Source organism: Scylla paramamosain, chromosome 36 (assembly GCF_035594125.1).
Source record: "Scylla paramamosain isolate STU-SP2022 chromosome 36, ASM3559412v1, whole genome shotgun sequence".
Classification (NCBI taxonomy): Eukaryota; Metazoa; Arthropoda; class Malacostraca; order Decapoda; family Portunidae; genus Scylla; species Scylla paramamosain.
The window spans coordinates 10930961-10956907 of record NC_087186.1 but is presented as its reverse complement, the minus strand read 5'-3'; the positions used below and the strand labels follow the sequence as shown (position 1 = coordinate 10956907).

The 25947-nt window shown below is 40.7% G+C and overlaps 1 protein-coding gene across 16 annotated transcripts in view; it reads left to right on the top strand.

Moving 5' to 3' along the window:
• LOC135090979 (sodium/calcium exchanger Calx-like) overlaps positions 1–25947 on the top strand; it is a 68923-nt gene that overhangs the window by 39652 nt on the left and 3324 nt on the right. For 2 of the 16 annotated variants that reach the window (XM_063988238.1, XM_063988237.1), the window contains exons 5-19: positions 1–170; positions 8652–8738; positions 11831–11966; positions 12206–12314; positions 14694–14747; positions 20270–20326; positions 21063–21187; positions 21657–21750; positions 22245–22392; positions 22721–22914; positions 23415–23559; positions 23826–24004; positions 24639–24789; positions 25106–25284; positions 25792–25889. The exon at positions 1–170 is cut by the window's left edge and continues 53 nt beyond it. In XM_063988238.1, the coding sequence (XP_063844308.1) occupies positions 1–170; positions 8652–8738; positions 11831–11966; positions 12206–12314; positions 14694–14747; positions 20270–20326; positions 21063–21187; positions 21657–21750; positions 22245–22392; positions 22721–22914; positions 23415–23559; positions 23826–24004; positions 24639–24789; positions 25106–25284; positions 25792–25889 (1926 nt within the window). Of the gene's footprint in view, positions 177–8651; positions 8739–11830; positions 11967–12205; positions 12315–14081; positions 14100–14693; positions 14748–16904; positions 16929–20269; positions 20327–21062; positions 21188–21656; positions 21751–22244; positions 22393–22720; positions 22915–23414; positions 23560–23825; positions 24005–24638; positions 24790–25105; positions 25285–25791; positions 25890–25947 lie in introns of all 16 variants that reach the window. The other 14 variants (XM_063988235.1, XM_063988236.1, XM_063988244.1 and 11 more) reach the window with 10 other exon arrangements.

The following is a 25947-nucleotide window of genomic DNA, read 5'->3' as shown; positions in this document are numbered from 1 at the left end:
CATCGTGGTGGCGGTGTCCCCGGGGCGCGTGGAGGTGTGGGAGGCCGTGGTGACCCTGGTAATGTTCCCCAGCCTGGTCCTCATCGCCTGGCTCGCTGAAAAGAACTTCTTCGGCGTGCCCAACAAGACGGACACCAGTAAACAGATTGAGCTTGGCAATTTCCAGCCAGGTGAGAGTAAGTCAAGCGTTCCAGTTTCTCCCGTTCCAGTTTTCTGTCTCCTGCGTGTGCTGCTGACGATGCTGGTGGTGGCGGGGTTTCCATTCGTGTGGGTGTCCTGCTGCCTACTCTCCTGTACTGTTCACGTGTGCTGTTGTTCTGGCCACTGTAGGCTGCCATGCGGGCGTCCCTCACCCACCCACTACTCATCCACCATTCACCCACTCCCAGTAACGCCGTAACACCCTCCCGCACGCCGTGGTAACTGCGTAACACCCATCCGTCTCACCTGTCACCGCCCTCCACTTCGCCCTCTGGTGGCAGCTGTAAATAACACTTCCATACTTTTCAGTGTAGCCCTTGAAGCAGCCAGCTGTAGTGTATGTCGGGTTAGGTAGTGTGTAAGTGCCTTCTGTAGTGACGTGAGGACTTGTGCTTTCACTTCTATTAATTTATATACGTGTAGAAATAAGTACCATATTCTGATACATTTCTGGCCGCACCTTAGTTACTTCCAAAAGCCTCTAGCTCAATAAAATTTCTACATTATTAACAGGAGAAAGACTTGAAAACCCTGCCTGATTATGTGTGACTTTTGAAAATAGTCTTGGTGAGAGTAAAGGCATTTCTGAGTACTGGCCTAAGTGTTCGTATCTTCCCCCTGAAATAGCAGACGAGGTGCAGATAAAGCGGAGTTTTAAAAGAAGTGTAATCAAAAGTTCTCACGGCGGTACAAAACACTCATTACTGTATTGCATTTTTGAGCTGCATTACTCTGGCTGGCTGTGACTAGTAATAGAGAGTATCCCCCGCTGATTACCTGACGATTGAATTAACTGCGAGATGTGCAATGCTTCAAATGAAACGTGCGTATAATTAACTTGGCAATCTAAACAGCATGTGAATGAGAACTGCAGTTTTTTACGCAATGACTGATATATATACCTTGTCATAACGTGCAATGATTTCGAATGCTTGTATTGTTATGTAATCTATTTTTTTCCTTATGATTCTAGCCCAGAGGAAATATCTGCAAGGTAGGGGAGTTACCATTGATGCCAAACACTCTTGTATTCAGCTAAACCTTCACTTTTCGTAACCTGAACGCTGTCCGTCACCGTTTTGCTATGAAGTGTTTAGTTCTCTCCAGTCTTGCTGTATGGGATGACTGAGCGCACACACACACACACACACACACACACACACCTGTGAACACCAATCAGAGCTCCTTTACCTGCTTCACACACACACACACACACACATACACACAGATGCTAAGTGGACAGGTGCTCACTAATCACATAATCCAGACTGAGAGAGTTTTAAAAATACGAGTATCATTTTCACTCCATTCATCATTTCTGCACCACGTATGAAAATGGATTGTTCTAAAACGTCACCACAAAAGGAAATAATCACAAACTCACTCTATCGCAGAATTCTGCACCATAGAAAAAAATGCTTTGTTAAAAAAAAAAAAAATATTCACGTAAATTAAATGAAATAGAAAAATAAACTGCACTAAAATGTCACATGATTCATTAAAAAAGAAAAAACGTAATTTCACCATAAAATAATCACTTTACTGTGAAAAATCCACATGAACAAAAAGAAATAGACAAATAAAATTATTATACACAAAACAATAAATAAACAACAATAATAATAACAAAAAACACATCGCAGAATCACTCTTAATTTAATCTAGTGTACAAGTTAAGCATGAACAAGTGTAAATAATCAGTGTAAATGTGGTACTGAAAGTCTCCACTGAAGGTGCCCCTGGATGATGAATGTGCCTCAGCTTAGAGAGTGAAGAGCTATCCGTGTGTGCACTAGACCCACAAGCCCCTGAGATTAGCAAGACTGGTCACTGTAGCTACACTCTAGACTTTAGCTGCTTACTTTAGACTTTAACTCTTCACTTTACGCTTTAACTGTTCACTTTAACTACGGTAGTCACTTCAAATCACATTCTGAATTACATCTGCGCCGCACCGCCACTTTCCAAAGGCTGTAGTTGAAGTTACACAGGTTTTTAAGTGTATTTTAGGGTTCTAGTGGCAGATTAGCGAGATTTCTACATTATTAACAGGAGAAGCACTCTTGAGAACCCGTCTGATTCTCTCTGTGGCCTTTGAAAACTGTCATGGTGAGAGAACAGAACTGAACACTGGCCTTTAGTTGGTCACTTTATCTAGTCACTTCCTTCTCCCGCGCACCACATGTAAATTCCTCTCGCCAGCGCATGGAAAGCCTCGTCGTGCTACCGCATTGGGCATTATCGTACGCATTCATGCCTGTAATGCGTAGGATCACGGGCGCGCTTTGCATCTTGGTACTGTTTAAGAATTCCACGTCTCTTTGAACGCGTTTCTTGCTATTTTAAATGCAACCCACGCAGTTTTTAAAAATTTTCCTATAATTTTTATTTATTTTCGTTTTTTTTCGTTCTTTCATTCTTTTATGTTTCTCTTTCTTTTTTTTAGTTCTGTTCTATTTTACTTATTTTTTTCTCAGATTTTTTTCCTTATACCACTCATTTACTTTTCTTCTTTTTTTTTATTTAGTCTGTCTTACTCGTCTGTAGTTTTCTTTTCCTCCATTTCCCTTTATTTCCTTCACTGTCCTTCCGTTTTCTCTGATCGTATCAACCACATTTTACGTTCTCTGTCCATTTTTCTTTTCCACACACATACCGCACCTTGATCGCCTAGCTGATGGTTCTTATTCTTGTGTTTTCTCATCTTCAACTTTTTTTTTTTTTTTTCCCGATCTCCTTTTATCATCGTCTTCCTCGCCCCGCACTTCGTTTTCTTTCTTATATTGGATCATATTTTGAAACACTTTTGCGCCGCATCTCCACTACATTCAAAGGGCTCTAGTATTTGAGGTTAAACGGGTTTCTAAGTGTGTTTTTAAAGTTAGAGACAGATTAACAAGATTTCTACATCATCAACAGGAGAAACACGCTTGAAAACCCTTTGAAAGTAGTCATGGAGAGAGAGCAAAGTGTTTCTGTATTGGGACATTGCATGACGTGTTCCCTCCTTCCCTTCACCGCTTCGTTCATGCATAAATGGTGTGGCAATATTTTTTCTTTTTTTAAGGGGCATTGGTTGGGGTTGAAAGATAGATATGCTTCTTAAACTTGTGCTGGGGAAAGTTTCAATGAGATGATGTTGTCTTGTGTGGTGTTGTGTGGCCAATAGTGGTGAGTACGTGGTGTTGTGAGTGTGGTGATGGTGTGGTGTTGTGTACTGCTGTGTGGTGTTGCGTGTTGTGGTGTGTTCATTGGTGTTTTTTGGTGTGTTGTGTGATGTGGGGTGTTTTCGATGCGTGCGTGTTAGCTTAAAGTGGTTGATAAGATAGTTCCCGTGAGAGAGAGAGAGAGAGAGAGAGAGAGAGAGAGAGAGAGAGAGAGAGAGAGAGAGAGAGAGAGAGAGAGAGAGAGCCTTCCCACCTACGTACTGACAAAACGAAAACTCGCAAAGAAAAGAAAGAAAAGAAAAAAAAAACTCAGAAAAATGCAGTAAAATATTTATATAGATTCGAAAAAAGTAAATACGAGTAAATCTTCAGAAAATAAGAGAAATATATGTTCACGAAGGCAGAAAATGTGAATTCGGCCCCCAAAAAAAGAATTAAATTAGCAATGAAATTAGGTCATAGAGAGAGAGAGAGAGAGAGAGAGAGAGAGAGAGAGAGAGAGAGAGAGAGAGAGAGAGAGAGAGAGAGAGAGAGAGAGAGGAGTCCAGTGAAAACGATGAGAGATTATGAAGAGCTTATAAGACTAGAGGAAGAGGAAAAGGAGGAGGAGGAGGAGGAGGAGAAAGTGGGAAAATAAGTCAAAGAATTTTAGATAGAGAATCACACACATTCTCTCTCTCTCTCTCTCTCTCTCTCTCTCTCTCTCTCTCTCTCTCTCTCTCTCTCTCTCTCTCTCTCTCTCTCTCTCTGTCTGAAAAATAACAGAAACCTGACATACATTTTTTAAAGTGCAATGATTTTAGGTTTGACAGAGCATGAAGCAACAACAGCAGCAACAACAACAACAACAACAACAACAACAACAACAACAACAACAACAACAACAACAACAACAACAACAACAACAACAACAACAACAACAACGACACCAACAGTACCAGCAACAGTAGCAACACATCTCCTTCAGTTTATGGAGCGGCACCCCCCCCTCCTCCCCCCCTTTAAACCCCCATTTTCTATAGTTACCCTTGCCCTGAAACTGTGGTCTGAACCCCTCCCCCTTCCCTCCACCCCACCATCCCCACACTACCACCCCCCCAAAAAAAAAAAAAAACTGAGCTTTCATCTGTGCAATCCAAAACTGATGGACTGATTTCACTCACACAGGCGGAAAGTGAGTGAAAAAAAAATAAAAAGAAATAAAGTTGAGTGAAAAAATGTGCAAGTTTGGGTGGATATGTGCCTGTGTGTGCGTGTGTGCGTTACAGCCACAATGTCGTCACGAATGATGATGTATCGTCTCTGCTCACCTGATATTTCACGGATTTAATTACACCACAAAGTAAAGGTTTCGCCAGGTAACCTTCACACTTGCATTACCACGAACACCTTCCTTTCTTCCTTCCTTCACCTCACCTCGCCCCGCCTCACCCCGCCTCTCCACACGTGACATTTCAAATTATTAGCGCAAGGCCGAAGTATTGTACAGTGTTAGTGTGTTGCGGGGCCTTTAAGAGCGTCTGAGTGTGTGTTTGAACGTCGTAACTCCCGGAAGAATTGCTCACAAGTTGCAGAAAGGGTTTATGAGAAAAGTTAAGCGGATTTTACCATTAATGAAAGGCGAGGAAATTAGGAAATGATCTGGTAGTTAAGAGTAGAAAGTATTGTTGTTTAAATTTGAAGAAGTTTATACAGGATTTTGCTATTAATAAGAGACCTGGAATTTTTTAGGTGATGTGAGGATTAAGAAAATGGAAGAAAAAAATATTACAACTTTGCTACTAAGATGAAAGAAAAAAAGAAAAAGAAAAAGCAAGAGTTAGGAGTAAAATATATTCCTGTCTAATTTATATTCTGAAAAGGAAAGAGATTGTTTTCCTTATGAACACTAGAATAAAAGCAACAGGTTCCATTCTCTCTCTCTCTCTCTCTCTCTCTCTCTCTCTCTCTCTCTCTCTCTCTCTCTCTCTCTCTCTCTCTCTCTCTCTCTCTCTCTCTCTCTCTGCAACATGAATATTTCAGAGACGTGGGTTTAGAATGTAGGCTTTTTAATACTTTTTTTTTTTCAACTACTTCACAAAACCAGTCGCTTATCCACGGAGCGTTCTATTGTGCCTTCCCCCCCCCCCCTCCCGCGCCCACTCTTCCGCACCCATCCACTCTCCCTCTTTTTCCCTTTTTCCCTTCCTCTTCCTCATTCTCCATTGCTCTCTCTCTTTTGTTCTTTTTGTCAACGTTTCCGGGAAAGAGTTACGTAACCTGTCTCACACACACACACACACACACACACACACACACACACACACACACACACACACACACACACACACACACACACACACACACACACACACACACACACACACACATACATACATTAGAGAGATTTCCCACCTGGCTAAGCGAACGTTAATTTGATGCTGGCCAAGTTTCTCTTACCTTTCTCCGTTTTCTTTCTCCTCTAATGAAGGCAAATTAAGTTTTTTTAAGGCCTTGAGGAGATCCATTTCATCAGTGAGGATTTAATGATCGGAGCTTTTGGTAGAAATGGAGGGAAGGGAAACAGGATATGGGGGTTTTAAAAGACGTGAGGAAGGAAGATTTTTGTAGAGGAAAGATGAGGAAAGGGAAGGGTTCTTGAAAAGGGGAGGAAAGGACAGGGAGGATATCGAGTTTTGGAAAAGAAAAGAATATGTAAAGAATTTCAAGGCGTGAAGAAAAGAAACAAAAAAATGGTAGTTTGAAGGAAGAAACAAAGGAAGGAGGATAAAAGAAAATGAAATACAACAGAAAGAGGAAGAAAGGAAGGAGATTTAGAGAGAAGGGAAAAGAAATAGAAATAAATTTAGTAGTCGAAAGGAAGAAAAGAGAAAGAAACTAGAAATACGAAGTATCAAGTGAAAGAACAAAGGCAAGAGAGGTAGAAGGAGGAGGGGAGGTGGCAGAGGTTGATAAAGAGGGAAGAGGAGTAGGGAGGATATAAAAAAAAAGCCTTAGAGGGAAGATCAAACCTCGGCAAACAAATTCCAGGGATTAATTCAGGAGGATGTAACGTTCTGACTGTGTGTGCGTGCGTGTGTGTGTGCGTCTGTTCGTGTTATCGATATACGCACGCCTCGAGTGAAGTTCGCGTGTGTTAGATTACCTGTCTATCTATCTATCCACCCATCCATCCATCTATCTATCTACTTATCTATATCTATATTTATCTATTTATCTATCTATCTATCTATCTATCCCTCGTGCGGTGTCAGTCACTTTGCAATCCTGTTGTCACTGGGCTCCGTGCAATATGTAGCTTGTCGGAATCGCAGGCAAAGCTCCTTCAGTCCCCGCCAGCTAATTGGATTCAGGCAGGAAAATGTGTTACCTGTATTCCCTAGCGTCTCTCTCTCTCTCTCTCTCTCTCTCTCTCTCTCTCTCTCTCTCTCTCTCTCTCTCTCTCTCTCTCTCTCTCTCTCTCTCTCTCTCTCTCTTTCTTTTGGTGGAAATTTAAAGTGAAACCAGAGAGAGAGAGGGAGCAAACACGACCTGTTTGTTTGTTTTCTTTAATATGAAAGGAAAGCAAGGTTTAAGAAAGAGGCACCGCGGAAGAAGAAGAAGCATCCAGTCTGAGCCGCTAAGCAAACAAGTGTAGGGCGGCGGTGTTTGGACGGGCGGGCGGGAAATGGGCAAGAGGAGTCCTTGGGAGCGGGAGAAGTTCCTGTAGCCCTTGACCTTTTCCTTCGTGGGGCGTGGCAGAAGGAGAAAGGGGAAAAAGGACCCCTGTCACTGAGAAACACTGTGAACCTTTCCCCTTCTCACCCCTCAGGTTATTACAGGTTATTGAGTCTCGTTCGTACGTGGAAGAAGTCGAGATTACACGCAAAATCATCCACTTGTGTTTCTCTTCTTTTCTTCCTTCTTCTTATCCTCACTTAGGCGTATCCTGCCTCCGTGCTAAGTAATAAAGTGTTAGAGTGTCCTTAGCAGCGATTTGCGAAAGTGTATGTGCAAGTAAGTGGCGTCAAATAAGGCGAGTAAGGGCTGGACTGGCTTTCCCGGCGACGTGATGGGGGTGGTGATGAAGCGTCGACTTAATTTGAGGCAGAGGAGGAGGGGAGGAAGAGTGTGAAGACGGGGAGAGATTGAGGGGAAAGGTGGAGAGGATGGAGGAGGAAGAGCCGCGCAAAGGCCAAAGAAAGAAGGAAGAGGAGAAAAAGGGAAAATCTTTGAAGAATTATGCAAAATGGAAGAGGCGAAGGAGGAAAAAAGAAGAGAAATATTCATGTCAAGAACTAAGAAGTGGAGAAGAAGGAGGAAAAGGATTTTGAGCACCAGATAAGTAGAAGGAGGAAAAGGAAGAAGAGCTCGTCTGAAGGAGGAGACGATAAAAAGAAGGAATACACACATTAAAGAGGTTCAAAGAAAGGTGGAAAGAGGGAGAGGAGAAAGAGGAGGAAGAAAAGCTTGCATGAAGGCCGAAGAAAGGTGGAAGAGAGAAGGAAAGGGGAGAAGGCAGAAGCACGCATGAAGGTCGAGACATTGGCACACTTCCACGGATTTGCCTCATAAACTCGATTCCTGCTTGCGTGTAGTGAAGGACGAGGGGGAACTCCGCTAGATTTGGGACTATATTCTGAAACGTTTCTGCGCCACACCTCGACTACTTTTAAAAGGCTCTAGTTGAAGATACACGGATTTTTAAGAGTGGTTTTACGTTTCTAGGGACAGATTAACAAGATTTCTACATTATTAACTGGAGAAACACTCTTGAAAACCCGGCTAATCACCTCTGTGGCCTTTGTTTGAAAATAGTCATGGTGAGAGAGCGAAGCGTTTTAGATCCCGTTTTCAGTGTCTCTTCCTTCGTGATGTTCATTTATTCATTGACTTATTTAGCTGAGTGTCATTAGAGGATGTGGAATGTTAAAGACTGGACAGAAAGAAAGGGAAGTTTAAAGTTAATTAAATTTCAGAGACCGGAACAAAGAGGTCAGGATGAGTGGGGTGATATTAGCGGGTGATAAGGATGACTATAGTGATGAGGCTTGGAGATCATTAGGGTGAGACACAGACAGTTAGGGTGATATCTGGAAATGGTTAGGATGACGTTACAGTGACGCTACGGTTGACCAGGGTGACGCTAGGAAAAGTAAGACACTGGGAGATTGACGTAACAGTAAGGGTGACGCTAGGGCTAGTCATGGTGATGCCAGGGAAAGTGTGACGCTTAGAGGTGCTCCAAGGTGACGTTAGGGTGACTCAGGTAGGGCGGCGTGATGACCCAGTGTGTCCTGGCAGGCGCAGCGGAGCAGGGCGTGTTGGGCCGCTGTCTGGCGTGTCTGGGCGTGAGGGGACCCACCTCCTCTCAGGTCGTGCCTAGCGATGGTGAGTCGTAGGAGAGTCGTCGCTTGTGGCCGAGAAAGTAACGCTTTTAGATTTTTGTATTTATCTTTTTTAGTTTGTTTGTTTTTTTAGATTTTTTATATTTTTTTCGAGTTGTGTTGAATTAAACTTTTGCAGCAACCCGTGGTACTGTTGTTGCTGTTGCTGTGTGCGCTGGTTTGACTAATGCGTTACTTTGGACTGGTATGTAGTTCATTTAATATATTGCCTTTTTTTTTTATTCTGCTATATTGTTCCGATGAGTTTTGTACTGTTGTGACCATCATCTCAACACCCACCCCGGTACTGGCGTGTGGCAGCTCCGCACACTGGCACCGTATTCTGAAATCTGTGCCGCATCTCCATTACATTGAAAAGACCTGAGTTGAAGTGACACGGATTTTTAAGAGTGTTTTTGTTATGGTTCTAGTAACAGGTTTAAAAGGTTTCTACATTATTAACAGGAAAAACACTCTTGAGAACCCGCCAAATCATCTCTGTGGTCTTTGAAAATATTCTTAATGAGAGAGGAAAGCGTTTCAGAATACGAGACCAGTTGATCTTCATAACAGCAGTTCACCTATGATCTTAGCAGTTCATTACTCCGTATATTAATTTATATTTTGATTTATAGACATGAAACTCCCTGGACTTCGTGACATCACAGAGGACGTCACTCCTTGAGGCAACTGTGCATTGATATCAGCTGTTGTCTTGTCTCATTCTGTAGTCTGCCATTAGTAGAGACACGGTAGTGAATAATTCTAAGATCCATCTCAGTAACTTCCTTTTCTTCCGACACATTACCAGCCAAAACACAAATTATCACCAAACCTCACAATGAATTTTTGACTATTCTTCACTCGACTTCATGGCGCAGTGGTTAGCGCGCTGGTCACAATCCATGATGGGAGAATCGGCGCCTAACTTAACCACCACTTCACCTTTCGATAAATGGGTACTTGGGAAACTTAGACCGAGGATACAAGATCATAGAACTAGAAACAAAAGGAAGGAGCCCTACTATTGAAATAATCTTAGCATACTCCTTTCCACACACCGATTTTATTATTCCATAGCAAAATATGGTGCTTTTTCAAGTCGTGATCTTCACAATGATGGGATGAGCAGTGAAATTAAACAAAAGCTGGTATTGTGTTCCTGGAAGATTTAATGTTTGCTAGTCACGAGAATACATCATAAAGGAAGACAAATAAGAATAAAACTAAAACTGGTATTGGGACCCTGAAAGATCTACTATGTCTTCCAGTCACGAAAAAAACCCTCAGAATCACATCTAAATCAAACTAACACTAACTAGTAGTGTGTTTTTGAGAGATTAAGTGAAAACCACAAAAACTTATAAGAAAGGAATTGACAAATAAATAAAACGAAAACTAGTATTGTGTTGCAGAGAGATTCAGTATGTTTGCTAGTCACGACAACACATCCCCTCCTTGCAGTTCATTCCTTCAGTATAATATAATGATTTCTCCATTCTCTATATTCATGAATGAGCTTTAGGCCTTATCATACTTACTGTCACTTTATAAGGCATTGTATTATTATGTAACAGTATGTAATGTATATTGTATTCATAACATATTGCCTTTAGTTGTGTATAATGAAATGTATTGACTCCTGGAAGCAAAGGAAAATAAGTGATGATTGTAAATACATTGTCAGTTATGGTAGAGAATCTATGGTTGTGTATTTAATGAGATTGTACAGCTGTAGGTTCAGAGAGGCTGTGTATTCCTGTATATAATGGCTTAGTGGGTAAGTAAACATGCATTCTTTGAAATACTAATGCTTTGTTCACTGAATTCTTAACTTATCCATTTTCTGTGATGAAGTTCTACAGAGTACTTCAGAAACTTCACCACACTGCTTCTTACAATTGATTTCTCTTCAGTTTTATTAATTTACTCATTGCTTTGTGTATGGAGTTAATGAATGCTGTATATTAAGCTGTGATTTTGTATAGCCCTAGGTATGAATTGCATTATTTTATGTTAATCCTCATGTATACATTTATAGGAGGACTAAGCTTACCAAAATCTTCTGTTGTACATATATGGGACTTAATAAGGTGTTGAATCATGTAATCTACATTCATTTGACTTATTAAGCTTCTAAATTCACTATTGTACATTTATGGGATTTAATAAGGAGTTAGATTCTGCACTATTCATTTCCTAGATTTATGAAGCTTTTAAACCCTCTATTTTACATCTATAGGATTTAATAACGTGTTAAATTCTATAGTGTACATTTATTAGACATATTAGATCCTCTTGTGTATGTACATTTGTGGGATTTATAAAGCTGATATTACAATTGAAGCCTGGAAATAGTAGTGAAGTCTCCTAGAAGTTACTGAAGCCTCCTAGATCTTACAGTTATGACTTGATTAATTCAGTTCAGCTTCTCAGATTTGTAAGGAAAGAGCTTCACGTATTGATTTGCTTGTGTTATGAAGGATGTATGATGATGTATTGCGCCACTGAGACAGATTGCAATAGGAAGTTTATCTTAGCTGCAGTAGAGGAAGTTGGTGTGCGTGTGTGTGTGTGTGTGTGTGTGTGTGTGTGTGTGTGTGTGTGTGTGTGTGTGTGTAACTAACAGGAGCTCTATAGTGAAGAAGTAATGCTAGGGGAAGAAATGAGCATTGATTTTTATAAGTAATGTAATGTAAAAAATCACTCTAAAAGTAAAATAAGTACAGCTAGTTAATTATAAAAGTCAACCAGAAATTTAGATACAAAAATAGAGAAAAATAGAGAAAGTCACAATATTTCACAAACAAAACCTACCTAAGAAGAAATAAAAAGTTTCACCCCAATTTATCAACCCCAGTTATGTAAAACACCACAGGGGGAATGGAAAAGAAAGAAAAAAAACATTAATTCTAAACTAAACAGAGCCAGATAGAAAGAAAACTTCCTTATACTAGAGAGAAAACAACTTTACATCCCAGCAGAGAGAAAGAAAGAGAAAGAAAATTAAAATACAAATTTATAAAGAGCCAGGTAGAAAGAAATTTATACCTTTTACTTAAGAAGAGACGCTAAAACAATGTCATGTCCCAACAGCCGACAAGTTCCTGAGGGAGCGCCAGTATTTCCGAGATGGGCGGCTGGACAGGGACGGACTGGTGGCGTTCATCAAGGAGGTGAAGAACTATCCAGGACTGACAGATGAGGATGCTGCTGTGCTGGCTGCTTCCAAGTGAGAGCTGAGACACTGATATCTTGTGTTTACCTTGTGGAAGTGATATAGTGTGTCTCTCTTGCTATATGTATGTATGTGCTGTGTTGTGTGTATGTATTTTGTTTGTGTTTGTATGTGTGAGTGTGTGCTAGTGAGGAGATGCTCAACAGACTAATGCCACCAATTTATGATGTATGTATACTTTGGGAACTGTGTTATCTTTCAGCAATAAATTCAATCAATCCATCTTCCCTCAGGCTGGTGGAGTCACAGAGCCACTCCAGGATGTGGTACCGTGTGGGAGCTGTGAGGAGCATGACTGGTGGCCGCAAGACTCAGCCTCAGCTCTCCTACAAGCTGAAGGAGGTAAGGTGCACTGTGGGCCACCAGCAGCCTTGTATTGTTAAGATGATGGTGTACAATAACAGTCTTTCCTTGAGTAACAGTTTTAGTGTTTTCAATGCTGTTCAGAATCTTTGCAGGAAATATTTTCATAGTGGTATAGCAGCTAACACAGGGCTTCAGAGATCAGTGTAGTGTGTGTGTTTGTTGCTGTCTAAGTATATCAAAGCAGGGTGTGTGCCACTAACTCCTTGTTGCATCCTTGCCTCAAGATTGCAAGACAGATACAGAAAAAACTTGACGAGGAGGTTGAGTGGAGACTTATAACTGTGAGTTAGAACTGAAGAAAACACATGTTTGAATCTTGCAAACTTTAGTTTTTGTTTTCACGTTTGTCACTTAATCCATTGCGTCCTGAGAGAGAGAGAGAGAGGGAAGACATCCTGATCATGGAGCCACAGTGCTCAGAACCATCATGAACATCTTGCATCAGAACCATTCCATTCCATTGTTTTGTGTTTCCTCGTGCTGTGCCAACATCACAGCGTGTGTGTGTGTGTGTGTGTGTGTGTGTGTGTGTGTGTGTGTGTGTGTGTGTGTGTGCATCCAGGATGATGATTTGTGGCATTGTCACTACACACACTGTCCTTGTCATCCACTGGTTACCACGTCTACATAAATCTGTCAGGTGTGTTGTTTATCAGGATAACCTTATGAAGTGTAATGATATAATGTTTGTCTTGAGTGGACATGAGCAAGTGGACTCTTCCATCATGGTTATCCCTTGAAGCTATGTGAGGGAGTGTTGGCATCAGATCAGATTAGCGTAAAGCAAAGTTTTTAGGTCAGTGTTTGTCTGCTCTTAGTTTCTAATAACTTTCATTGGTCCATTCTTCATAGATCCAACATTCACAGCTCCACTGTTGCTGTTAGTGTTTCCTTCTTCCATCCATCCATTCACTGATCCATCCATTCATCCACTCATGTGTGGTGGAAGACACAAAACTGTGCATGTGATTTGGCGAGCATTGCACTTTTCAACGTTTTGAACTGGCATACACAGACCTGATGCCCTTGTGACATAGTGAGCTGAAGCCACACTGGTAGTCTTCACACAGCAGATAAAAGCTCCAACTCTTACATGAAATAAACAAACAGTACAGTTGTAGAGAAGCAAGTCACCAGCTTACTGCATGTGCATCAACCCTTGTGTTCTCACCTGGCAGTGTCACCTGGTGGATGCTGCCTCCCTCACCTGACATAACCTTGGGGGGAGGGTGGAGGGATGGGTGTGTGTGACCTGAGGGACTCTATCATGCTATAACAGACCATTGGATGTGAGAATGTAAGACAGAACCCATGTCTTAGTGTTAGTTCTCATGGTGTCTTAGAACCAGTGGAGGATGTGGCTTGTGAGGAAAAGGTTTCGTCAGACACCCTCTCCAGGTGTTGCCACTGTTGCTGTAAGTTTGATACATGGCTCTTATTCACTTAATGCTCACCAAAGCCAAATGTTGTATTTTATAATGATGTCCTAACAAATCATCATATTTCCTAATCATAGAATATTTTATTACAAGTTAACCTTTTTTGATAGATACCTAAGATTATTTAATGTAAAACCCTAAGTGTCATGGATAAAGTTTTGCATAGAGAACTTTTGGTAGAACATTTTGTTGAAAGTTTGGAATTTTGTTGGTAATGGACTTGTGCCAATGGAGGTGACATGAGTATTTTGGCCAAAGCAGGCTGTAGTGTAGGTCTTGGTGCACTGAACTGATATTGTTTCAGAAAGAACGTGCTGTGAAGGTAGAACATTATCTTGATAAGTATACCCCGTGTCATATATTTTTGCTTCATTATTCTTTGCTTTAGCTCAAACAGTGTGCATGTAACCATGGCTGTCAGACAGTGACGGGAGGTGACAGTCACTGCTCACGAGAGGAAACATGGCTTATACTGTTTGCTTTGAAGACTTAGTGCAGGTCGTTGTGGCAGAGTGACAACTTAACCCACTGGTGCCGACTCTCATCACCCTCACACTGCCCCAGTGCCAGCCAGGCTTCCTCCTTCTGTATCAATCAAATTCTGCTGCTTAAGTGTTCAGGGAAGATGGGGAAGTGTGGGCCTGTCACTCTGTACTCATGTTGTAGGCCTTACTAAACTATCTGCAGTCTGACCATTTTGTAAAGTCATAAGTACCTGAACTGGCGCTGGGTAGGTCAGGGGACTGTCCACTTGTGCTGGACTGAGTGCCTGGCAGGTTAAAATAACAGGAGAATAGGATCCTTTCCCAAAATTCTTTACTTTTCAGTCCCCCATAATTCCATAAAGCTCATTCCCCCTTAATCCTCTTCTGTTCACCCTTTATTCTTTATGGCTCATTCATGTCTTCCTTTCAAGCGTTCTAAGGACAGGCTGAAAACGCTGATCATGCTTGAAGATGGGACCAACCAGGTAGCCCTTGCACCTCTCCTTCCCACGCATCTGGGCTCTGTTAGAACTATTTGTGTATCTGGTGCTTAAAGGGAAAATTTTGCTCTCCTCTGAATTGCCCTAAGTGCTGAACAGCTTCTGAGGTATGGAAAGGCTCTCATGGTGGTGGGCACTGAAATTTTTGTATGGCAACATTCACAAACCAATTAAAATTTTCTTTCATCCTAAAGCAACTTACTTGATTAACATAATTCCTGTTTCCCTTCCACTAACCTTTGGCTGTGTTATGTTGTAGCAAACTTGTAATTCTCATCCATTAGATATTGATGCTTTCATTGCTATTGCATCTGTTGAAGAGTTGTAATGTTATGAGGTTTGTGGATTATCAGTGAGGAGCTGTATCACCTTAACTTGTGTAAGAGAAGATGAGTTTACCATAACGTGCTCCTCCCTTCCCAACTAATCTCTACTCAGTGCAGTATGTAGACAAAATTCACTCTCTGGCAATGTTCCCTTTATGCAGAACATGACTTGACATGTGCTCACCAAAAGAATGTTAGTTTTATACCTGACAAACTCCTTATATCTTGTGTCTATGGTAATTCGGTGTTATGTTAATTGCTGACTGCATACCACTGCTGCTGCTGCTGCTGCTCCTGCCTGCCAGCCCTCCTTTCAGAGTGTTATGCTGCACACCCACTCACTTCTGAATGCACTGAGTGTCCCTGAATGCACCTCTTCTCATCCTGTCCCTGTCCATGTCAGTGCGTGATATACTGAGTGACGGTGCACATGAGTGGCTCCCGACACAGCGCTGAGCTTGGTGGTGTTCAGTGGTGCTGAGCCGGTGCTGCTCACTGGTGCTGAGTTGCTTGTGCTGTTCTCTGATGCCACGAGAGATGCCAGTACCAGATGGGGGAATGGGAGGCATAATGCTCAGGAATACAGTGCTGTGCTCCATTACGCTCACTTTAGCATAGTACTGTCACCACCTCAGGACACAAAGACATAACCGCACCGTCACTAGATGCTTTCACTCACTCACCAACTCAGGTATTCACATTTTTTCAAACGTGCAGCAAATCAACTTCATATTCTGGCCCAAAACCTTTAATTATTTATAAGATACCCAACTGTACTTGTATAATCTATCCTGTAAGTAAGTAAAGGTTCTGGTAAGACTACAGATTTGATGTGTGCTTTGAAATAGACAGGAATACTTTAGCCAGTCAGTGAGTGAGAGTATCGCTGACAGTGTTGCCATGTTTGTGTCCTGAGGTGGATTGTAGTTGCTGGTGTTATGATAGCCAGTCCCTTGCAGCATTGAGGCTCATAGTGAAATGTTGCTTGTTCTTACCTTTAGTATAGCTCATGTTTCTTGTTATGAATTCTCAAGAAAGGATATGTGAAATTTTTTTTCTTTGTATGAATTATATTTCAGGATTTACCTAGTATGTAAATAATTTTGTATTCATCACAGACATGCATACCATCACCTATAGTCAGTTAATGCATGTAGGAAGCACTTTACATAGTGAACAAAAAAAATGATGAAGTCCTTGATCAGAAAATAATGACATTTAATGGCTTAGAGAAGCTACAACAGAAATATGTGGAACAGCAGACAATGAACATAAAGTGTTTACCATAATAAACACAAATGATATAATTTACAACCTGCATCACAATCACAAACAACACACTGCCAAAACCTTGTAACCAACACTCTTACCAAAACCACAAAAGCACCTCACTCTTGTTTTTTCTTATTTTCCTCACTCATTTGGCAACACATAATTTCCATAAGACACAAAAGATAATTTTTGACCAGCATGACAAGCAAAAACAAACCTGTGATTAATACTGTTGCCAAAAACCACAAAACCACCTCACACATGTTTTTTTTTTCCATTTCTCCTTATATTTCTCGTCACCCACTTGACAACACACAGTCTCCATGAACCAGCTTGTTGATCTTGCACCTGTGTTGTACTGTTACTGGAATGACACTCACTCCACTCACCTTAGCAAGACGTCCTGTAGGAGGAAGGCTGGCTGAGTTGCAGCCTTTCCTTCACAGTGTGTCAGGGTCGGAAGTGATTCTGAAGTGGGATTCTGGGCTGGATGTCATAAGGTTGTTGGACTGTATATGAGAACCCAGTGACCTTATTTTTACAGGGTGTTGACACATATCTGCACAGTGTAAGTACATCTCGCAGCACCCCTCTGCCCTTCCTTGCCTCTCCACACACTGCCAGTCTGTATTCTGAACTTTTATATTATTTTTTTGTTCAACTGATTGCTTCGTTTACCTCTCGCTTTGTAGTCTCTTCTCTGTAACAGCCATAGTGAAGATAGGAGTTCCTCTGCATTTTGTTCTGAGTACCGCAAGTCTGAGTAACTGAATGCAAGTGCAGTGAAGAACAAGTATGATTTTCCATTGTGTCAGTCAAACTCTTGCATTGTATCATACTGAACTTCACACAACAAACAGCAAGTTGCTGTAGCTGAAGTTTATTAATCCATGTATATATATTCACCTTATACTTTGCAAGTCTTAGTAAATGAATGCAAGTGCAGTGAAATATCTGTCTATGTAAAAAATCTTGCATGTAGTGAGTCAGACAATTGTTTGGTGTGAATGAGTGTTTCCCCCAAGACACTTAATGGAACTGCTGAGATCATACGTGCCGTCAGCTGGTCAGCACAGAGAGTGGAGGAGGAAGCTCACACCTGCCCAGTGCCCTGAGATTGTTGCTGCCTTGACTCTCGCTGGCCTCTGTGTTGATTACCTGGCTGGGCATGTAATTTTAATGAGTTTACCAGATGTCTTGAGAAGAACACTCATTTCAGCCCAACAATTGTCAGTCTAATTACATAACAGGATAAGTTGCTGTAGTTTAATAATCTATTTTCACTTCACACTCAGTAGTTTGCTAATATTATCAAGGCATGGATGAGTAACGTCCTTGAGATGCACCTTTTTAACAAACTGTCAACTTGTCTTCAGTAGATTCAGTAAAGAGAAGACCTTAAGCTTTTATTCTTGTGGAAGGTCTATTGTTATTTTCATTATTAGAAGTTTAGGTGAAGGATCAGATGCTAGGAAATGTTTGCGCGTGTTTGTGTATGTGAGCGCCTTGTCTCAGTCATCCTCCTTCATAGGGATGTCAACTTAGCTATATATAGACTGTTGTTACTATTTTTCTTATTGTTGTTATTGTTTTTGTTATTCTTGTTATTACTGTTATTCTTGTTGATGTTGCTATTGGTATTACTGTTTTGCTTGTGTCTCCGAATGTTGAGGAAGGGTACAGCTGCCTTGCGTGGGTTAGCTGCTCACTCACAGTCTTCTTATTCTGATGTGTTATTTTCATTGGGAGTGTTTTCATTTCCTGCTTCAGGTTATTGATGCTTACAGTGTGTCTTTACTTTTTCAGCTTCTGATATTCCTTGTGTTTAAATAGATAGAAACATGTTTGTTATAAATTACTGAAAGAAAACATCAAAAATTTCATGTGCCTTAAATACATAGACAGTGCATGATCATAAAAGGGTTAGATTGTATATGAGTAAATTAAACTTTGAATAATGAATTGTACAGGTGAAACATATGTACTTACCTCTGCATATTTACTCTTTGAATGCTCTCAAGTTTTTATATCCCCTTAACATGCACACAAGGTAATTATTAATAATTTTGGCATATGAGAATCACTATTGCACTCTCAGCTTCAGGGAAATAGAAAAGTAGGAATGTATCTTTTTCTTGTTTCACTTTCTTGGGAACCAGTAACTGAACAGGGATTTTTTAACCCACATTTTTGTGCACTTGATCAGCCTGTGTTGGTAAAAGAAGCAAAAAAGAGTATGTTTAAGCATGATTTGCAGGAACTGATAATGACATGAAACTAACTTGAAGACATGGGAAGGTTTGCATCTCCTCCTTTGGGTGGACAGGAGGGAGGACGAATGCTGCAGTGTCCTGTGATGAACTAAGGCACTTATGTACATAGTGTGTGCTGCATCTCAAAATTTTCAAGGTTTTCCGCTTGCACATATATTCTGCCTGACGGTTTCCTGTATGCATTTTAATTATGTGTGTTAATGTGTGTGTTTGTGTGTGTGTTTATCTGCATCATTTTGCACCCGAGGAGTGTTGAGCACGTTTGGAGTTTTGCATGAGAAGATAATGCTATTGCTTTCCAGACATCAACACTAAGGCACCTAAATATTATCCAGAAAGCACTAACTTGTGGTTTGGTTCATGCAGGACTTGCTGTGTGCCAGATACTTGCTCCTGGTAATAATTATGTCAATTAGAACCTTGTGTACAAAATTACAGTTGTTGGAGGAAAGAAAACAGTGATCCAATGCTTGCATTATATTGGAGATGAAATTATGTTAAGCTCACATTATTCTAAGAGCTCATATTTTGCTGTATAAGAAGAAAAGGCCTTATTTTGAAATGCTTTGGACTATCATAAAAAATAGCCACAGGTATTATTAGTCATGCTTTCAAGGATGGCTTTTATTTTCATGATATAGATGCCTATTTAAACTATCACTGGAATCATGAAAACACCCTTAAAAATCCAGTGAATTCCATTAGACTCTGTTAAAAGTACATAGTTATGATGAAAAAGGAAAAATATTTGAAAATGCTGTGAGATTTTTCGTAAAGTTTACACACACATTACTTCCCTGATATATATTCATGACAATTTTGAAGTGCAGCAGCCTCCATTCCTTCCATCATGCTGCCACAGTATACTCAGGCACAAAAATCACTCATGCGAGCAAGTGATGCGAGATGTTCTAAATTTGCGTGGTGGTTTTGTCATTTGCCTGTGTCTTGAATGATGCAAGTATCCAGTGTTCATTAGACAAGACCTGCATGTACAAGTGTTGTGGTAAATGTTTATGAGTTAGTGTGTGTACTTATAAAACATGTAAATAAGCTGTTTGCTAATTTTAGTCATGTAAATATTGGGAAAGTTTTTGTGTAAGGGTGAAATATAATGAGAGGTGTTACAAGTTAATTAATACTCAAGATGTTTTGTGAATTGAGAGAAAAACAGTTAAGTACTTTTTGCTCAAGACATAATGTGACAAGTTCTTTCATATATAACTGTTAATTAGACATGCTTGGTTTTAAAATGTAGGTACTATATTGCCATTATTAACAGCTGTCTTTGTCATTTTATTAAGAATCAAGAGCAAAGCAATTGACTTAAACTTAAATATGTCATCATTGCCTGGGGAAAGCTGGGTTGGAAGTTTGAAGACAGCAGTTCAAAGGAAACCCATAGATACAGATAATATTTTTAAAAGTTAACCAATACTTGTTAAACTCCTAGTAACCTAAAACCCATGAATTATAGGGCAAGTGTAGACATATAGTGAAGTAACAGACACATATGCCAGCTGGTCAGTCATGAGAGTGAGGGCAGACACAGCATAGACACAATGGTATGCTGGAGTATGTAGGGGGATGCCTGAGTGGGAGGTGCATACTAACTGGTGGCATTTTCTACTGCCAGGTCTACAGTGCCATGAATGAGCATCCTGAAGCACCTACTGTGGGGGAGGTTCCTCAGGTAAGCATCCCCTGTGTGTCATTGTACCTCCTTCACACTTTTCCTCAAGCATAGACTCTCTTGTCCAATGGTTTGTGGCTGAAGGCAAAGGCATCATAGAGGGGGAGGGGGGAATGTGACAGGCATTTGCATATTTGATCTCATAGTACTTGAAAGTGTGCTTAAAGAGAGAGATTATGTTGCCAGGGTGTGTCAGGTAAAGTTTATCTTCTTTAAGTTTTTGAAAGGGATTCCCAGATTTTTCATCCCGCCTTCTGCAAATGATAACCAGTACTGTGCATAAAGGCAGAGTTTGTGTTGCCAGGGATGTGTCAGGGAAGGTGTGCTGCTGTGGTATTCCTTATGGGAGTGTGGTCCTGGCAAGGGTGCCATCTCAAAGTTAATTCATCCCTCACTAAGATAAATTTCTGTGTTTTGGTACCCTAAAGATAGCCATTACTGAAGAATAAGTAAAATTATCCACTATGTCATATTCCTTCTTGAATACTTGTGAGGATGTAATCAGTTTTCACACACAAAATAACAATTGGCTTGATAATGATGCCTCTGGTCTGAAGTTCTTGTTCAGGAAAAGAATTTAGTTTTAGTTCTTCATGAGTTATGCAGATAGAACTTTCAATCATTAGAAAATAAAAACACTTCATCTTGCATATTCAAGATTTAGATGTTAATCACAAATCAAACATTTCTCCAACCACTGGATTAGCTCAGCACCTCACTCCTCCACATGTTGCAGGTGCAGCCACACAAGAATGCAATTGTTGACTTCCACTCGGCATCCTGTGCTGTCATGGAGAACATTGGCAAGTTCCAGGTTGCTATTTGCCGCACTGGAAGGATGGACAACAGGGTTTCGGTGAGGTAAGAGTGCACGACAGTGGCCTCCTCTTGCCTGCTCCTTTCTGGCTCCCAATGCATCAAATGAGTGTTATTGATAAAGAGACAGGAAGATGAGCTTGCTGTATGTTTTTTTAGAGCAGTTATACTTTTCTTGCATTGATCAAAACACATGACACATACCTCCAAAAAAAGGAAAATAATGTATTAAGTAAAATGATGACAAGGCCTGCTTTCCAGTGTGTAAAATGACTGTTATTGATCTTCAGATAGGAAGACAAACTTGCTCATTATTTAGAGCAATTAAATTTTTATTGCATAGTTCCAAACTTATACTATTCAACTGTACATTGGAAAGAAGGATGTTAAGTGAAGTGATGACATAAGAACACAAGAAAATAAAGGAAGGTGCAAGAAGCCATCAAGCCTACATGTGGCAGTCCCTGTAATAATAATGATGAAGATGATGATGATGATGGTGTTTCTTCTGCAGGGTGGAGACGATAGACGGAACAGCGACCGTGGACCAGGACTACATCGGCATCAATGAGATCCTGACATTTGAAGCCAATGAGCGAGAGAAGTTTGTGAGTAACCAGTGATGTAAACTTCCATTATGACATCAAAGATAACACTGCTCATGCTCTTGCACACTATGAGCTCTCATTAGGATTGTCTTGAAAGGCCACAGATATGATTAGTCAGGTATTCAGAATATTTTGTCTCATCATCTATCAATAGAATCATGAAAGCATCCTTGAAAACTCCAATAACTTACACTAAAGCTTATTCTTCTCCTTTTATTGTTTTCATGTACAAGTCTCCTTCAGTTGTTTGTGTCCCACTAAAGCTTATTGAACAGTTACTAAAATCACAAAATCTCTATTGAAAACCCAAGTAGGATGCCAGATTGTCTGAAAATATAGAGCCAAGTGTTTATGAAGCAACTGGATATAGTTAACTATTTGGTGCCGAACAAATCAACAGTAAGAAGTTGTTATGGTGGGCTGCCAAAATGTTCAAGGAAGACTCAAGTGTTTATGAAGCAACTCGGTGTATTTAAGTGTTTGTCACTGCACAGATTGATGTGGAGATCATTAATGACAACCAGTGGGAACCTGACGAGGAGTTCTTCCTGAAGATCTCCCTCCTGATGGACCCAGAGAAGCGAGAGGGTGTCCAGCTTGGCCGCATCTCCATCATGGAAATAACGATTCTCAATGACGATGGTGAGATGTGTTTACCAGTAAGGTGTAAAGGGGTGTGTTGTAGCTGACTTTTGTACTGCAGTTTAGAAATGACGATGGTGAGATGAAATGTGCTTACCAACATCATATGGCACTTTTTTTTCTGTTTCTCCCCCATGGTTTTTCTTTTATCTGTTTATTTGTCTTCCCATCTCCATTTTGCTATTTTATATATCCTAAATCACAGATAGTGCATTTGTGGTTTGCCTCCGAGCACAAATTCTCACTCGTGAATTAAGGCTCTTACTTAAATAAAAAAAATCAGGAGTTTGTTACAAGGCATGCACATAAACCATCTCTTTTTTTGCAGAGCCGGGCATTGTGATGTTCCAGAAGAGAGGTTTCCTGGTGAAGGAGAGTATTGGCAATGCCGTCATTCCCGTGGTGAGGAAGAATGGTGCTGATGGAGAGATCACAGTGAAATGGCGCACCATTGACAAGTCTGCTGTGTCTGGCCGGGACTTCACGGGTGGGGAAGGCTTGCTGACCTTCAAGCACACTGAGGTGAGACCAGCCAAGGGTGATTTTGAAGATGTGCAAGATATGAAATGCAAAGTCCTTCAATAGACAATGTTTTTCCCTCATTTTTCTTCCACTGGCTAACACTCTTCCATAAAAATTAAGGAAATTGATATACCTTGAAGATTACATACTTATGCATTTAATTCATGAAAGTCTTATAGTCATACAATAGAAATCTTGCATGTCTGTGTGTATGTGTGTAGTGGCAGGAGAGTCAAGGACATCCAACATCCACTTGCCAGCCATCTCCATCTGATTAGCAACATGTTGGACTCGTATTGCTGTGAGTGTTGCTAGAGGCTCCTTCCCCAGCCACTTCTTATGGACACCCTTTAGATAAATTTCCCAGTGTTTCTATGATGCTTCTAAAGGGACTGTAAACTTAGTCTTGTCTTGTGTAATGAGTTAGACAGGTGTTATGTTTAACCAAGCATCCTTCCTGCTGAGGACACCTCACTAATCATCAATATTTTCCTTTGCAGACCTTGCAAAACATTGAGATTCCAATCATCGATGACATGACACCAGAGAAGGATGAGCACTTTGAGGTGGAGCTGTTTGACCCTGAAGGAGGAGCCAAGCTGGGCCAGATCAACCGTACTGCCGTCACTATCACCAACGATGATGGTGAGTGACAAGATTCCTCACTATCCCACACTGTGACAACAAAATCCATAAAATAAAGCTAGACATGTCAAGCCGTGCACCTGATCCCTGTAAAGTGAGGGTGGGACTTTCTCTTCTCCATCAGGGGGCAAGGGGCTAAGACAGTGATGTGAATGAGTGTGAATGTGAAAGTTGTGTGCCTTTTCTTAGCTACACCTGTGTTTTGTATGCATTTTTACCTACTTTTATTCATTGAAGCTTCTCACACAGACATCTTTCACCTTCAGATTTCAACAGTTTCCTGAGCAACATGATGCAGATGACCAATGCTAATGTCCACGCTCTGCAAGTCCACCACGAGACATATTTGGGTCAGATCAAGGACGCCCTGAATGTGAACGGAGGGGACATTGAGAACGCAACTTGCATGGACTACATTCTTCACTTCCTCACGTTTGGCTGGAAGGTATGATGTAGGAAGGTCTTTTCTACCATGTATGTTTATGTGTTGTTGTGTCTGCTGTGCTGCATAGATTGTGTGGTGTAGTGTTAGTTGCTTCTCTTGTTTAATGTTCAAAAGTTATGAGTTGTTTTATTGGTAAGTATTGTGATGATAAGTAATGAAATGTTCTCTGTAGTTTGAATCAAGTTGTGTATCAGGTTTTTCTCTCTTGTTTATTTATTCATAACTCCTTTTTCAGTCCCATATTTACATTAGGCAATAATTTTTCATTTGATTTAGTGTCATAATTTTCACATCCTTTTGTTAAAACCCTGGCTGTGTTAACTATTTCATTTTCACTCCAATATAACCCATGTTTGAGATTGAAGCAGTCAAGATAAATAACTATTGCTTCTCATTTATACCAAGATTTGATAAAGAGTTTAGAGTCTTTATTTCTTCTTCCTTTATCTTTTTATCTGTCACTGAATTATACAATACTCCCTTACAATACCCTGCATCTTGTCCTGCCCATCACCCCCACTGCCACCACACACCCTGTCTTCCCCTCTACTCATCCCCACCATCACCGTACACCTGTCATACCCTCTACTCACCCCCACTGTCATCACCTGTAACCTGACAACCTCCCCGTCAGATCATCTTTGCTCTGGTCCCCCCACCTGGCATTCTCGGTGGCTGGCTCTGCTTCTTCGTCTCCCTCGGTGTCATTGGTCTCCTCACTGCCATTGTGGGGGACTTGGCGTCAATCTTTGGCTGCCTGGTTGGTCTAAAGGATGGTGTTACTGGTGAGTTCAAGAGCTTCATGCATTTGTTAGTTCAAAAGGAGGTTTTATTGTGCAGAGGATTATATACATTAGTTAATTTCTGGTGCTTTAATAAATTAATGGAATTAATGGTAAATCTGAAAGTCTAATACATTTGTTTGTTCAGATTGTTGGTTTTTATTTGGAAAGGATAATATAGAGTAGTTAATTTCTGGTGCATTGAAAAGTGATGTACATTTTCACCTGATACTTTTGGTACAATTCAAAACACATCACTGATCAACTGAAATACAGGTGAATGCAACATCTAATCTGCATTATCACCTCATTTCCCCAGCCATCACCTTTGTTGCTCTGGGAACATCTCTGCCTGACACCTTCGCCTCCAAGGCTGCGGCAGTGCAAGAGAAATACGCTGACAATGCTGTGGGGAATGTGACAGGCAGCAACTCTGTCAATGTGTTCCTTGGTCTGGGTCTGCCGTGGCTCATCGCAGCAATTGTTCATGCTGTCAGGGTGCGTCCAACAAGCATTTCCATAATCTTCCCAGTGACACTAGTTGTAGAAAATAGAAAATACAGATGTATGTTTCTTTTGGTTTATCCAGGAAAGAGTGTTGTATCAGTGTGTGTGTATTCATACAACAGTTCCCTCTATAATGATAATTAATGGATTTCTTGATAACTTTTTGATGGGTGGTGAGTATGAGAATATACAGCTTTCATTCTTGTGTGTGTGTGTGTGTGTGTGTGGTGTTTTGTCTGGGCCACCCTGTGTGAGATTGCCAGTCTGGTTCAGTATGTAGATAGTTTTAGAAAATAGAAAATACAGATGCATGTCATTTTGGTTTATCCAGGAGAAACTCTTGCATCAGACAGATTTATTAAGCTAATAGATGCCACATGACAGGATTCTGAAGTCAGTATCAAGTAACATTTGTTTTTGTAATCTATCAAGAATAAGAAGGCCCACCCTGGCAGATTGAGACACTTAACTCACACCTTACTCACCCACTACTTGCAGGAGGAAGATTTCATTGTGCAGAAGGGCAACCTTGGCTTCAGTGTCGGCCTCTTCACTGGACTCAGCATCTTATGTATTGGGATCCTCTTGGCCCGAAGGTGAGATGCTCTACCAAGACTTCATTACAATCTCTTGACATTTATACTGATTCTTAAG